This window comes from Canis aureus, chromosome 13 (genome assembly GCF_053574225.1).
Source record: "Canis aureus isolate CA01 chromosome 13, VMU_Caureus_v.1.0, whole genome shotgun sequence".
Taxonomy (NCBI): Eukaryota; Metazoa; Chordata; class Mammalia; order Carnivora; family Canidae; genus Canis; species Canis aureus.
In genome coordinates, this window is record NC_135623.1 from 44,740,545 (window position 1) to 44,755,078 (window position 14,534).

The 14,534-nt window shown below is 44.2% G+C and overlaps 2 protein-coding genes across 29 annotated transcripts in view; one reads left to right on the forward strand and one right to left on the reverse strand.

Annotated features, from left to right (window-relative positions):
• Positions 1 to 14,534, forward strand: part of APAF1 (apoptotic peptidase activating factor 1) — a 144,443-nt gene that overhangs the window by 98,680 nt on the left and 31,229 nt on the right. The gene's annotated exons all lie outside the window — the stretch shown is intronic.
• Positions 323 to 14,534, reverse strand: part of ANKS1B (ankyrin repeat and sterile alpha motif domain containing 1B) — a 1,050,493-nt gene continuing 1,036,281 nt past the window's right edge. For 14 of the 20 annotated variants that reach the window (XM_077845969.1, XM_077845968.1, XM_077845967.1 and 11 more), the window contains 2 exons: positions 12,612 to 12,779; positions 323 to 2,194 (listed from right to left, as the gene is read on the reverse strand). In XM_077845969.1, coding sequence (XP_077702095.1) covers positions 2,084 to 2,194; positions 12,612 to 12,779 — 279 coding nt within the window. In that variant the 3' untranslated portion in view covers positions 323 to 2,083. Of the gene's footprint in view, positions 2,211 to 12,170; positions 12,438 to 12,611; positions 12,780 to 14,534 lie in introns of all 20 variants that reach the window. The other 6 variants (XM_077845971.1, XM_077845966.1, XM_077845962.1 and 3 more) reach the window with 3 other exon arrangements.

The window sequence follows — 14,534 nt, forward strand, 5'->3', positions numbered from 1 at the left end:
GTAGATGTTTTGCCAAACATGCTATCTGTATTGTCCCAGACAAGTGATCTACTTGGGTGGTCCTTGCTCATTTAGAAATTTCTGTTTTGCCAATTCTACTGTAATATTTAAAGACATTGGGGATTTTCTGGCTGAAATTTAAGGTTTAAAGGCCAATGTACCTTTTTTTCAGACTGGTTGAACTTAGAAATGAGCACATTTTCTCAATTTTGCCATTGCTAAAAAAAATCCCTTTAAGCTATAGATGTTGAGGAGGCTGGGCCTTTGATTTTGTTCCTAAATGGAAGCAGAAAGGTGCTCACAGAACGATGCCAAGCACCAGTGGCTGTACAATTTGTTTTATTTTGTGTGCTTTTTTTTATATAGGATATAAATAATGACAAAAATTACAAAATTTATAACTGGAAGCCCAAGCATATTTACACATTTTTGTTTCAGCAAAGCTACTATTTACTTTGCTCCTATACAATTACCTTTTGGTACCATATTTCAGTGTTATTTTACTCTCCATTTACTACATACATATCAACAGTGAATAGGCAAAATATATACAAGGAACTGTTCAGGTCAAGTAATTTAATATTAAAATTCTTCAACACTGAACTAAATCCATATACATTTGTCAGTTTCAAATAAAATTTAGTTATCCTTCTTTAAAACTCACCAACTGATGAATAACTGATAATCCTCAGGTTTAAAATAATACAGGTTAATTAAAAAAAAACATTAAGACAATCCCACAATTTATCAATATCTATAATGAACTTCAAAATGATTCACAATATGATCAGTTAGAACAATATACGTTAAAATGTTACTTTTTTCTATAATGATATTGGTACTGTTTATATAATTTGATTCTACATAAATATACATTATGGTATCATACAAATACTCCACAGAGACATTAAAAAAATTAAAATACCTTAAAGAAATGTAAGTAAATTTTATTTAATCAAATAGTAAGCAAACATTTATTTGTTTCAAGAAAAGAGTTTTATTACTTTGGAATATCTCTTTTTTTTTTTTTTTTTTTGTATTTTTTTTCTAGAAAAAAAATTTTTGCAATAGAATTTTATTAACACCTTTCTCAAACAAGGTTTCCATGACAGAAATCTTGACAGCAGGAGCCCTAAATTTTTTTTAACGTTTTCTTTAAAACACTGTGAAGGTTAAAAAAAAACAATCTTTGCAGCTTATGGCTGCATCAGCACTTTCGGTTGGATGCCAGTCTGCTTGCCCTAATCTCCTGCTCTGGGGAGGGTCATCAGCGCTTTGCCACGCCCAAGCCGGTCCTCTTGGTGGTAGCAGTAAAAATTTAGTTATTTGAAGTGAAACCAGAAACATCCTTCACAACTAACCTAGTTTTCTTATCAGTGCATTAATGAAACATTCTTTTAATAAAAATATTTAATACAAGACACATTTTTCTGTGCATAATAAATTCCTCTGTTTTGAATCATTCTTAAATTTTGAATCAATCCATAGATGTAAATGTTTTCTTTATCTGACATGGTTGATTACATATAAAATCCACAAATATAGAAATTGGGAAACAGGATTTCCTGGCAATCATGGGGATGGTTTTTATCCTTATGCATGGAATGATGCTTAGTGATATGATTTTACAGGTGTTTTATGGGGGTTAGTTCTGTTCTGATTCTACCTTTAAAACTGCTGACTGTGAAAAAGCCAAGATTTTTATACTTTTAGGCAGTATTAGAGATCCCCTGTACCTTTTTTTTTTTAAAGGTATTATCCCCAAATTCAGCAAAGCAGTGTTGGGGGCAGAGTCATTAGAAATAACCTTGGGTGGTGGCAGGGAGGGGAGTCGGGAGAGTCAGCAAAAAATCTCAACTCATGCCTTTCAGGGGTTACGGCTGGAAAGTCTTGTTTGCACACTTTCTGTCACTGGTGCAGAAAGAACGTCCCCAGGAATGGCCAGCGGCCTTTCGCCCGTGACAAGGCCACACAAACAGAGCAGTCTTCCTCCTGGGCTGGGTGGAAACGGAGGCGCGAAGGGAAGCCTGCTCCGGGACTGCTCAGTGTGCAAGGCACCGCGAGGACAGGAGGATGGGGAGTATCAGAAAATTGTGGTTTCATACTTGGTATTAATTCCTCTCTTGGCTTCTTGTCCCGGCTCCACAATCCACGGCAGATTGGCCAGAGTCTTTTGCTCAGATGGGTCGATCTGCTTTAAAACAGAAAGGCTGATGCCTGTTATACGGTGCCTGTAACCAGAGTGCGTATACGCTTCCTAACACTTCCTGGGAACTGACACTAGGCCCTGACAGGACTGCGGGGATATTAGTATGTGAAAATCATGTCTTTGTCCTTTTGATACACGTTTATTGCATAAGGTGTATGCGGGGTACTTGGAGGGTGGGCAGTGACTGAGAACCAGCCCTTGCTCTTGAAGGCACACAGATGGGGAGCAAGCACAGAAGCACTTCAATATACTGAGGAGAGGGAATGGAGGAAGGGAGGGTGCTCTGTGGTTAGTGAGCCAGGGGAGCTCCCAGAGGAGATGAACCAGGTTAGGTCACTCTCCAGCTCAAGCCTACAGTAGTTGCCATCACAGACTAAACCCGAAGTCCTCAAGGCAAAATCTTGAAAGTCACTGGCTTTGCTTCTCCCTGCATGCCAAGCCCACATCCTGGGCCTCTGCTCACATCATCTACTCTATGGGAAGGCCTTTCCCCAGACACCTGCATGCCTTGCACCCTGATGTCATTCAGGTCACAGCTCATCACTACCATCTCACCTGTTCATCACCCAATACAAAATAGCATCCTAACTTTTCTGCTCTTCTCTGCTCTATTCTTTATAATCCTTCTGCCACACACATCATGTTTATTAGTTCATCTTCCATGGCAGTGTAGGATTTTGTTGTTTGCTGTTTCTCTCAAACTTAGAAAAGCTCCTGGCAACCCAATAAATAAATAGCACACAATAAATGCTTATTGAATAGATATTATAAAAGAATGAAGTAATGTCTAAACAGCTGAAGGGTGAGCTAGAGTTTGCCTCGTGATGGGGCAAGGAGAGGGGGAACGGCACGTGCAAAACTCCTGTGATAAAGAGAAGTGGCTGAGAACTTGCAGTTAGTTTGCAGAGTGGAGAGTGGAAAGGTGAGCAGGGCCAGGTCAAGGTAGGCCTTGAATCAGACTGAGGCTGAGCTATAAAATGCTTAAAACTGTTCTGGCCCCCGTGCATCCAAAGTCAGGCCATTCCTGAGTAAGGCTTGAGCTGTGAGCTCTTAGGAGGGGCCTTGGACGGAGTTTTCCATCACACTGCTGCTTCATCTTTTGGTGTTTCCACATCTGCCCTGGCCTCCTGCTCTGCTCAGGAATGGTGGGGCCAGGAAGCGGGGAAAGGCTCTCATTTCTCTTGCACTGTGACCTTGGGAGCCTGCTGGAAGGCTACGGGATCCGTGCCCTTTGACTACCTTCCAGCATGAACTGATTGTATCTCCACAAGGCTCACATATGCTTAGGCATTGTGGAATATGTCTCAGCAATAAACAACTGGATTTGAGGGAAATGGAACATGGGCACCAGTTGAGGGGGATGGGATGTTGAGGCAGTTAAAGGACATCAGTATTATTCACTGTGTAGTTCATATTTCTCAGTGGACGCTTTTAGATGCATATTCTATTAGCCCTCATGGCACCCAACCCAGTTGCACTCTTCTGGAAGGAGTCTGTGGAGACCAGAGTCAAGTCAGATGGAGACATCTGCCATTGACAGATTTATCAGTCCAATGAGAAAGAATATGATACGCTATGAGATGATCCAAAAAATATTCTGAAAACTGGACATTTAACTAGAGGTTGTTTTTTTGGGGGGAGGGGAGACAGATAATGAACAAATCTCCATCAATAAATGCTACACAGAATTAAAAGCAGGTATACAATTGAGTATGACTAGGTGTCTACCTCAGAATGGGCCAGGAAAAGCCTCTTCATGTAGCTGAGACCTGAATGACAAGTGGGAGTCTGCTGTGCAGAAATATGGGGGACCCTATGGTAGGTGGAAGGAAAAGGTGGCACAAAGGCCTCCAGTAGGAGTGAGCTTTGTTCTGTTCCGAAGTAGGAAGGTCTGAGCATCAGAGAGAAGCTTGATGGGAAATTAGGTTTAGGTACATGGGGGCAGTGGTGCCATGATCTGATGTGTGTTTTAGGATCACTCTGCTTGCACGAGGAAGAAGGAAGGTTGTTAGGCTATGTACTGCCATAGTTTTGGAGAGAGTAGTGGTGGTAGTCTGTGTAAGAGTGACTGAGGAAATGGAGAGGAGTGGCTGGATCTGAGACATGTCTTAGGGGTTGTACACAGTGGTCAGAGGAAGATGGGAATTAAGGATGACTCTAGATTTATGGCTTGAGCAGCATGGTGAATGGTTATGCCATTTACTGAGCTGGGAAAGACAGTATAAACAGCTTTGAGGGGAGAATCAAGGATTCTGTTCTGGGGACTTCCAGGGAAGATGGAAGAGGGGGAGAATCCTAGGCTCACTTTATCTCCTGCTATACCTTGATAACACCCCCATCAGTGTAAATGACCTGTAGATTGGCAGGACAGACTCACAGCTAGACAGAGAAAAGAGGTCACACTGAAGAGGGTAAAAGGGTAGAGATGCAGTTGGGAGCCAAACAGATCTGCAGGACCTAAGGAAGGGATACTGTGGGTACAGAGGGGAGAGGTGCAGACCCCACCCCAGGCACCCCAGGCACCAAGGACCTGCACTGGGAAGATGAACTCCCATGATACTTGGCTTTGAAAACCAGAGGGGCTTAACGTTGTGGATTTTTATAGTCGGGGGCTTAACATATCTGGAACTTTGAAAATCAGTGAGAGAGAGAAAGTGAAAGGAAACTGAGTCCCTGCCCTTAAGGAGACAGCATAACAAATAGTGTCACCAGGATATGGCATTGAAGCAGCAGTTTGAAAGATACCTGGGGTATACGGGAGGGAGGGAGATTTGTTTACTGATCTCAGAGCATGTGCTGCAGGGGCAAGGATCTATGGGAGACTTACTCAAGAGAAAATGAACTGGCAGGCACCAGTTCCCTCTTCCACGCTCCAGCCTAGACCAGTACACCTGTGTGAACCACTGCAGCAAGAACACTCACCACTTGGCTTGCTAACAGCATGCCCGGCCCCCAAGCTCTCCTGCAGACCTACCCCCAACCTGGTCTTGGCCAGTCCATCCAGAACAACGCCACAAGCATGGCAGTATGCAGGCAGCCCTGAGAGGGGTTAGCACCACTCCCAAAGGGACTCCCAGGGAAAGGGGAGTAAAACCATGCACAGCAATCTGACTGTGGCCCCAGGAGTGGGCTGGAGACTGACATCCGGTCTGACTACAGGCCCCACTCTCCAACAAAAACTTCTCAGGGTACAACCCAGGGAGAGTGCCCTGCAGTGTGATGCTCCTGTAGCTCTGGAAAATACCTGGTCTAACCCAGCTCAAGCCTAAGGCAGCCCCAGACTGGCCCACTATCACAGGGAACCAAACCCTGCCCACAATAGGCAAAGAGAGCCATAGAAGACAACTGGACTGAAGGCAAAAGCAGCTCACCACAACAGTAAGGTGCACACAACACACATAGGGGACACCCCATAAATGCCAGGTTCTGATGAAGAGGGGACATTGCACTGCAGGGCACTATAGTGGCACTTTTGCTTTTTGCTAAGGCCACTACTTTCAAGAGCAAGAGGCATGACTGACTCTGTTCTGTGTCAGAACAGACAGGGAGTTAGGGAGTTAGACAAAGTGAGGAAACAGGAATGTGTCCCAAATGAAAGAACAGGACAAAATCACAGCAAGACAGCAAAACTCTCAGAGATAAGTAATATGCCTGAGAAAGAAAGGTCATAAAGGTACTTACTGGACTTGAGAAAAGAGTACAGGACCTCAGTGAGACCCTCAACAAAGAGACAGAAAAAACAAAACAAAACAAAACAAAGAAACAATCAGAAGAAGAACCCAATAACAAATTAAAAATACACTAGAGGGAATAAATAGACTAGAGGAAGTAGAAGAATGGATCAGTGATGTGGGGGACAAAGGAATGGAAAACAATCAAGCTGAACAGGAGAAGGAAAAAAGATTAACAAAAAATGAGAATAGATTGAGGGAACTCAGTGACACCATCCAGTATAATAGCACTGCATTATAGGGATCCTAGAATGAGAAGAGAGAGTAAAAGGGGCAGAACATGTATTTGAAGAAATAATAGCTGAAAATTTCCCTAACTTGGGGAAGGAAATGGAAATCCAGATCTAGGAGGCACAGAGAGCTCCTAACAAAATCAACCCAGGAGGTTCATACCAAAACATATTATAATTAAAATGGTAAAAAGTAGTGATAAAGACAGAATTTTTAAAGCAGCAAGAGAAAAGAAAAGTTACATACAAGGAAGCCCCATAAGCCTATCAGCTGATTTTTTTAGCTGAAACTTTGCAGGCCAGAAAAAAAGTGCTGAAAGGAAAAAACCTGCAGTCAAGAATACCCAGCAAGGCTATCATTCAGAATAGGATAGAGAAAGAGTTTTCCCAGACAAAAGTTAAAGGAATTCATGACCACTAAACAAGCCGTACAACAAATATTAAACAAAACTCTGAGTGGAAAGGAAAGACCATAAGCAGGAGTAAGAAAAGTAGGAAGCACAAAAGCAGTAAAATTAAGTATACCTTTAAAATCAGTCAAGGGATTCACAAAATAAAAGGATGTAAAGTATGACACCATACACCTAAAACCTGGGGAGGGGAGGAGAGGAGTTAAAAATTTAGTGTTTTTAGAATGGGTTCAAACTTAAGTGACCATCAACTTAATATTCACTACCATCTGAATAAGATGTTATTTTTTTTTAATTTTATTTATTCATGAGAGACAGAGAGAGAGAGAGAGGCAGAGACCCAGGCAGAAGGAGAAGTAGGCTCCATGCAGGGAGTCTGACATGGGACTTGATCCCAGGTCTCTAGGATCACACCTGGGCTGAAGGTGGTGCTAAACCGCTGAGCCACCTGGGTTGCCCTGCATTAAGATGTTATCAGAAGGGAGACAGAACATGAAGACTCCTAAATCTGGGAAATGAACTAGGGGTGGTGGAAGGGGAGGAGGGGTGGGGTGGGGGTGAATGGGTAATGGGCACTGAGGGGAGCACTTGACGGGATGAGCACTGGGTGTTATTCTGTATGTTGGCAAATTGAACACCAATAAAAAATAAATTTATTATTAAAAAAAAGAAAAAAAAGATGTTATATACAAACATTATGGTAACCACACAACAAAAACTGTGACCAGATACACAAAACAAAGAGAAAGGAATCCAACTACATTACTAAACAAAGCCAGCAAACCATGAGAGAAGAGACCAGAAGAAAAGAACAGAAAATACTACAAAACAACAAGTAACAAAACAGTAATAACTACATACCTGCCAATAATTACTTTGAATGTAAATCAAATACATAGGGTGATGGAATGGATAAAAAAGCAAGACTTGGTATATGCTGCCTCATTTCAGACCTAAAGACACCTACAGATTGAAACGAAAGTGAAGGGATAGAAAAGCATTTATCATGCAAATGCAAGTGAAAAGAAAGTCGGGGTAGCAACACTTCTATAAGACAAAATAGACTTCAAATCAGACTGTAACAAGAGACAAAGAATCCTAATCCTAAAGGGGACAATCCAACAAGAAGATACAACAACCATAAATATTTATGCAGCCAACATGGGAGCACCCAAATACATAAAGCAGTTCATAACAAATCTAAAGGAAGGAACCAATAGTAATACAATAGTAGTAGGGAACTTTAACATCCCACTTACATCCATGGGTCATCTAAACAGAAAATCAATAAGGAAAGAGTAGCTTTGAACGACACCTTGAACCAGATGGATTTAACAGATACATTCAGAACATTCCATCCTAGAACACATTCTTTTCAAGTGCACATGGAATATTCTCCAGAATAGATGTTAGGCTGCAAAATAAGTCTTAACAAATTCAGAAATATTGAAGTCATACCATGTGTCTTTTCTGACCACAACACTATGAAACTAGAAACCAATCACAAGAAAATATCTGGAAAGAACACAAATACAAGGAGTTAAATAATTAATAGGCTACTAAACAATGAATGGGTCAAACAAGAAATTAAAGAGGAAATAAAAAAATACATGGAGAAAAATGAAAACAATGATGCTAAATCTCTGTGATGCACCAAAAGCTGTTTGAAGAGGAAGTTTACATCAACAGGCCTACCTCAAGAAGTAGAAAAATCACAATGTAACTTTACACCTAAAAGAGCTACAAAAAGAGAAAACAAAACCTAAAACCAGCAGAAAGAAAGAAATAATAAAGATTAGAGAAGAAATAAATGAAATAGAAAACTAAAAAACCAACGGATCAATGAAACCAGGAGCTGGTTCTTTGCAAAGAGATCAATGCAATTGATAAACCTCTAGCCAGACACATCAAAAATAAAGGACTCAAATAAACCAAATAAAAAATGAAAGAAATAACAAGTGACACCACAAAAGTAAAAAAGAATTAGAATATTATGAAAAATTATAATTTTTCATAATATTCTAACAACAAATTGGACAACAAATTGGACAACCTAGAAGAAATGAAATAAATTCCTAAAAATCTATAATCTCCTAAAACTGAATCAGGAAGAAATAGAAAATTTGAACAGAACAATTACCAGCAATGATATTGAATGAATAATCAAAACAACTCCCAACAAACAAAAGTCCAGGACCAGATAGCTTCACAGGTGAATTCAATCAAACATTTACTTTTAAAATTTTTTAAAGATTATTTATTTATTCACGGGAGACAGAGAGAGGCAAAGACATAGGCAGAGGGAGAAGCAGGCTCCCTGCAGGGAGCCTGATATGGGACTTGATTCTAGGACCCCAGGATCATGTCCTGAGCCAAAGGCATATGCTCAACCACTGAGCCACCTAGATGCCCCTCTAACTGAACATTTAAGAAGAGTTAATACTTATTCTTCTCGGGACACCTGGGTATGTCTATGTCTCTGCTTGTGTCTCTGCCTCTCTCTTTCAAGAATAAGCAAAAATCTTAAAAAAAAAAAAAAGCAAACCTTTTTCTTCTCAAACTTTTCCAAAGAATTGAAGAGGAAGGAAAGCTTCCAAATTCATTCTCTGAAGCCCACATTACCCTGTGATACCAAAACCAGATAAAGACACTATCAAAGAGAGAGAGAGAAACTATAGGCCAATATTCCTGATGAACATTCATACAAAAATACAACAAAATATTGGCAAACCATATTGAACAATACATTAAAAAAAATCACTCCCCACGATCAAGTGGGATTCAATCCTGGAATGCAAGTGGTTCAATATTTTCAAATCATATCAATAAAAGAGAAAGGATAAAAAGCATATGATTATTTCAAAAGATCCAGAAAAAGCATTTGACAAAGTGCAATATCTATTCATGATAAACATGAATAGATAAACCCTTAACAATGTAGGTTTAGAGGGAACATACCTTAACATAATAAAGACCATATTCGAAAAACCCACAACTAACTTCATACTCAATGATGATAAACACAGCTGTTCCCCTGAGATCAGAAATAAGACAAGAATGTCCACTCTCACTACTTTAATCAACAAAGTTCTGGAAAGTCTAGCCAGAACCATCAGACAAGAAAAAGAAATGAAAGGTAGCCAAATTGGTAAGGAAGAAGTAAACCTTTATTTGTAAATGACATCATACCATGTATAGAAAACCCTAAGTCTCCACCAGAAAACTACGAGAACTGAGAAATGAATTAAGTAAGGTTTCAGGATCCAAAATCAGTATACAGGAAACCACTACATTTCTATACACTGATAATGAGGTAGCAGAAAGAGAAACTGACAAACCAATACCACTTAAAATTGCACCAAAAATAATAAAATACCTAGGAATAAACTTAACCAAGTTGTTCTTTTACCTGAAAACAACAGAACACTGATAAAAAAAATTAAAGATGACACAAGCAAATGACAAGATAGTTCATACTTATAGATTGGGAGAACAAATAGTATTAAGATGGCCACACTACCCAAAGCAATCTACAGATTTAGTGCAATCCCTTATTAACATACAAACAACAGTTTTCACAGAACTAGAACAAACGATCCTAAAATTTGTATGGAATTACAAAAGACCCTGATTAGCCACAGCAGTCTTGAGAAAGAAGAACAAAACTGGAGGCATTACAATCCCAGATTTCAACATATCCTACAAAGCAGCAGTCATCAAAACAGTATGGTGCTGACACAAAAACAGACACATAGGTCCATGGAACAGAAATTAACCCATGATATGATCTATTAATCTTCAATAAAAGAGATAAGAATATGCAACAGGAGTCTCTTCAACAAATGTTGCTGGGAAAACTGGACAGCTACATGCAAAAGAATGGAAGTGGCTCACTTTCTTACACTATACACAAAAAATAAACTCACAATGGAGTAAATATCTAAATGTGAGACCTGAAACCATAAAGATCCTAGAAGAGAGAGCAGGCAGTAATTCCTCTGACATCAGCCATAGCAGTGTTTTTCTAGATTATGTCTCCTGAAGCAATGGAAACAAAAGCAAAAATCAACCATTGGGACTACATCAACATAAAAAGCTTCTGCACAGCAAAGGAAACAATCAACAAAATCAAAATACAACCTACCGAATGGGAGAAGATATTTGCAAATGACAACTCTGATAAGGGGTTAATATCTACAATATATAAAGACTGTAAACAACCCAACACCCAAAACGCCCAATCATCCAATTAAAAATGAGTAGAAGACGTGAAACATTTCTCCAAAGAAGACATATGGATGGCCAAGAGACACATGAAAAGATGCTCAACATCCCTCATCATCAGGGAAATGCAAATCAAAACCACAATGAGATATATCACTTCATACCTGTCAGAATGGCTAACATCAACAACATAAGAAACAAGTGTTGCAAGGATATGGAGAAAAAGGAACCCTCAGGCACTGCTGGTGGGAATGCAAACTGGTGCAGCCACTGTGGAAAATCAGTGTGGGGCTTCCTAAAAAATTAAAAACAGAACTACCAATATGACCCAGTAACTGCACTACTGGATATTTACCCAAAGAATATGAAACATGAAGTTGGAAAGATACATGCACCCCTATGTTTACTGAGCATTATTTACAGCAGCCAGGATATGGGAGCAGCCCAGGTGTCCACGGTTGGATGAATGGATAAAGAAAAAGTGGTGTGTACACACACACACACACACACACACACACACACACAGGAGGGAATAGGACTCAGCCATACAAAATGAAATCTTGCCATTTGCAACAACACAGATCCACAAGGTACAAAGCTAAGTGAAATAAGTCAGAGAAAGACAACTACCACACGACTTCATTTATATTTGTTTTCTAAAAAATGAACAACAACAAAAAAACCCCAGACTCTTAACTTATAGAGAAATGAGGGTTAGCAGTGGGGCAGTAGGTGGGGGATGAGGGAAACAGGTGAAGGGGATTAAGGCTCCGTGTCCAGATGAGCACCGAGCAGTACGTAGAGCTGTTAAATCTCTACTATAAAGTGGAAACTAATGGAACACTGTATGTCAATCATACCGGAATTAAAGTGAAGAGAATTCTGTTGTGGACATGCTGCGTTTCAGATGTCTGTTAGATGTCGCAGCAGTTGGACACACAAGTCTGGATGTGTGGGAGTGCGCCAACATTGGGAACCAGTGGGGCCCGGTGGGGGCAGAGCTGAAGGGACCGTGGCATCTGAAGGGAAGACTTTCGGGGACCGGTATGTCACTGGTGATGCTCAGAGATGAGGGATGAGCATGGGACGGAATGGCCGAAGGGGGGTAATAATGAGCCATCAAGGGGCAAAGGCCAGATGCTGGAGGGGTCGTCCCCACGGAGGGTGTTGAGGCTGCCAAGAACCGTGACAGGAGTAGAGGCCCAAGAGAAGACTGCAAACCAGGAGCCGCGTGGTCACCAAGGGAGGTGCTTCCTGACAGACGTTAGGGATCCTACGCCTGCCCTGTGACCCCACAAGCCAGGGACCCCACAAACAGGGAGGAGAGAGCTAGAGCTAGAGGGCGCACGGGTGTGAGGGCGGGCACCTGGGTGCTGCCCCGTGGCCGCCGAGCAGGGCCGGTGGAGGCTGGCGGGGAAGCACGGAGGCCGCGGGACGGCCTCCCCAGGACACGAGGTCTCGGCGGCTGCGGAGGGGAGGGGACGTTCCTGGAGGAAGGAGGGCGGCTCTGCAGGGCGCCGGGCGGGAGGGCGGGAGCCCGCTCAGGGCAGCGAAGCCTCAGGGAACGTCGTTTCCTCGCCTGCCGGAACCTTCAGGAAAGACTGGGCAGCACTGGGCCCCCCCTGTCGCAGGGCTGCCGCGGGTGACAGAGAAAGTCGGAGTGTCCTTGGGAGCCTCCAGGGTCGGATGCCCCCCCGGGGTGCGGGAGCCGGGCGGGGGTGGAGGGCGCAGGCCGGGCGGAGACGCCCCCCCCCCGCCCCCGCCGGCCCCCAGCGAGGCCTGCAGCTCACGTTTCTTTCCTACTTACCACCGATTTGCGGATGCTGACGCGGGGTTTGGGGATGGGTTTGGAGGGCTTGTTTTCGAAGCTCTCGGGAAGCGTCGACGAATGGCCCCCCTTCCTGGCCTGCAGCGCGAGCTGGTAAGCGACCTCGAACGCCTGTCCCAGCGTCAGGATGATCTCGTAGGCCAGGTTCTGCGGGAGAGGGGGGGCGCTTACCCCGCGGCCGCAGGCTGGCCGAGCCGAGGGGCGGGGCGACAGCGGGGCCCCGCCTTCCCCGGGCCGCACCCCCTGGCCCCAGGGGCCGCCGCGGCTCCCTCCCCGCCGCCGCCCCGCCGCCCCTGTGCGCCGGCCCACACGCGCCGCAGGAGCCGTGCCTGACAGGGCTGGGCCTTTTTACCTCAAACATCTGTGATTCAGTGAACATCTCCGAAGCACAATCAAAATCTAATTTAGGCGGAGGGGAGAGGCATTAGTCATGCTGCTGTGGTGTCTCACAGCTACAGCCGCCAGCGTGCAAACAGAGCCAATTATCCATCTCTCTCGTGAGGCGCTTGCTCTCCCTGTGGGTCGGCTCCATATTTCATCATCAAACCAGCAAGAGACAGGAGAGTGTGTCGGGCCCGAATGCCGGTCCGAGCAGCGACTGGGAGAAAGGGTCTCCTCTTCAGACCTTCAACCGCTCCCTCCAAGACGACTCTGGCTTTGTTTCCTCTTCTCTGGATATGTATCCCCGATTCCCGCCTTCTCTTCCCCGCACAGCTCCGCCCGGTCTTCTCTCAGTGAGAAAATCCGACGCCGCCCACCTCAAAGAGGCAGGTCTTGGCCATGCCCCGGGTCAGGGTGCACCAGAGCGCGCAGATGCCCGTGGCCCACAGGGGGCCCGCAGACAGCGGGCGGGGGCTTCTCAAGGTCTCATTCTGGTCAGCGACCCTAGAATGTCTGTTCATGGTTTTTTAAAACACAGATGGCCTCTGCTTATGCTGCTTTTGCAACGGTGCCCCCGCACCCGCCCGTCCTCCCCAGTCAAGCACATAGAAAGGCTCAATTCCCATGGTGCTGGGCAGAACCGCCTGGGATTGTTCCCATGTGATGACGTCAGGGCAAGGGACACAGGATGGCCTTCGGAAGCCACGTGGACGAGGCCATGGGTCTCTGGACAGACCAGGTTTCAGGGCGACACCAGACTGTTGAGGTCTTACGCTCAAGGAGGGACAAGGCCTCGGAGACGGAAAGCTCTTTCAACAGAGGAGGTATCTTCCTCTCTGGGTGACAGAGGAAGCGATGGCCCCACAGGATGGGTGTGTGCTTGCGGGAGACCCCGAACCCTGCACAGCCCACTTGAGCACCTCCTGCAGTGAGCGCAGATCCCACGTTTGCCTCCGAGGAGGAGTCACACGAGTAAATTAGCAGGGCACCCACAAATGACAGTGGAGGAGGGCCGCAGACAGCTCCGGCCAGCCCGGCACCAAGAGGGCGGAACCCTTCGACTGCCTACCCCGGGCACCCACGTCACCGTCAGCTTTGCCTCCTAGCGCGCAGAGGGGAGCCTCTGAAAGGCACACTGGGGCTTCTGACCTCTGCAGTCTCCGTGTGAAGTGCTGGGTGCTCGGGCTTGCCGGGCAAGCCTGTGGAGATGGTTGCCGTCCAGCTGACAGGGCTCTGAGGCGGCCACTGGTGCGCTGGGTGCGCAGATGGGCTGAGGGAAAGGCAGCAGACGCGGTGCCAATGTGCAGCTTGTAGCTACTGGAGCGGGAGCTTAAGGAGTGTGAATTGCTTTATCATTAACCTAAAAACAAATTCCTGAAAGTGAGATTTACTTAAAAGCTCCAGTGTCTTCAAATGAAAGTCAAAGATGCTCATTTGAGCAAGTGTGATTTTTCGCAGGACTATTATTGGAAGCCTAAAGGTTTTGAAAGGTCCCAGGTTAGAAGCCCTGCTTTTTCATTT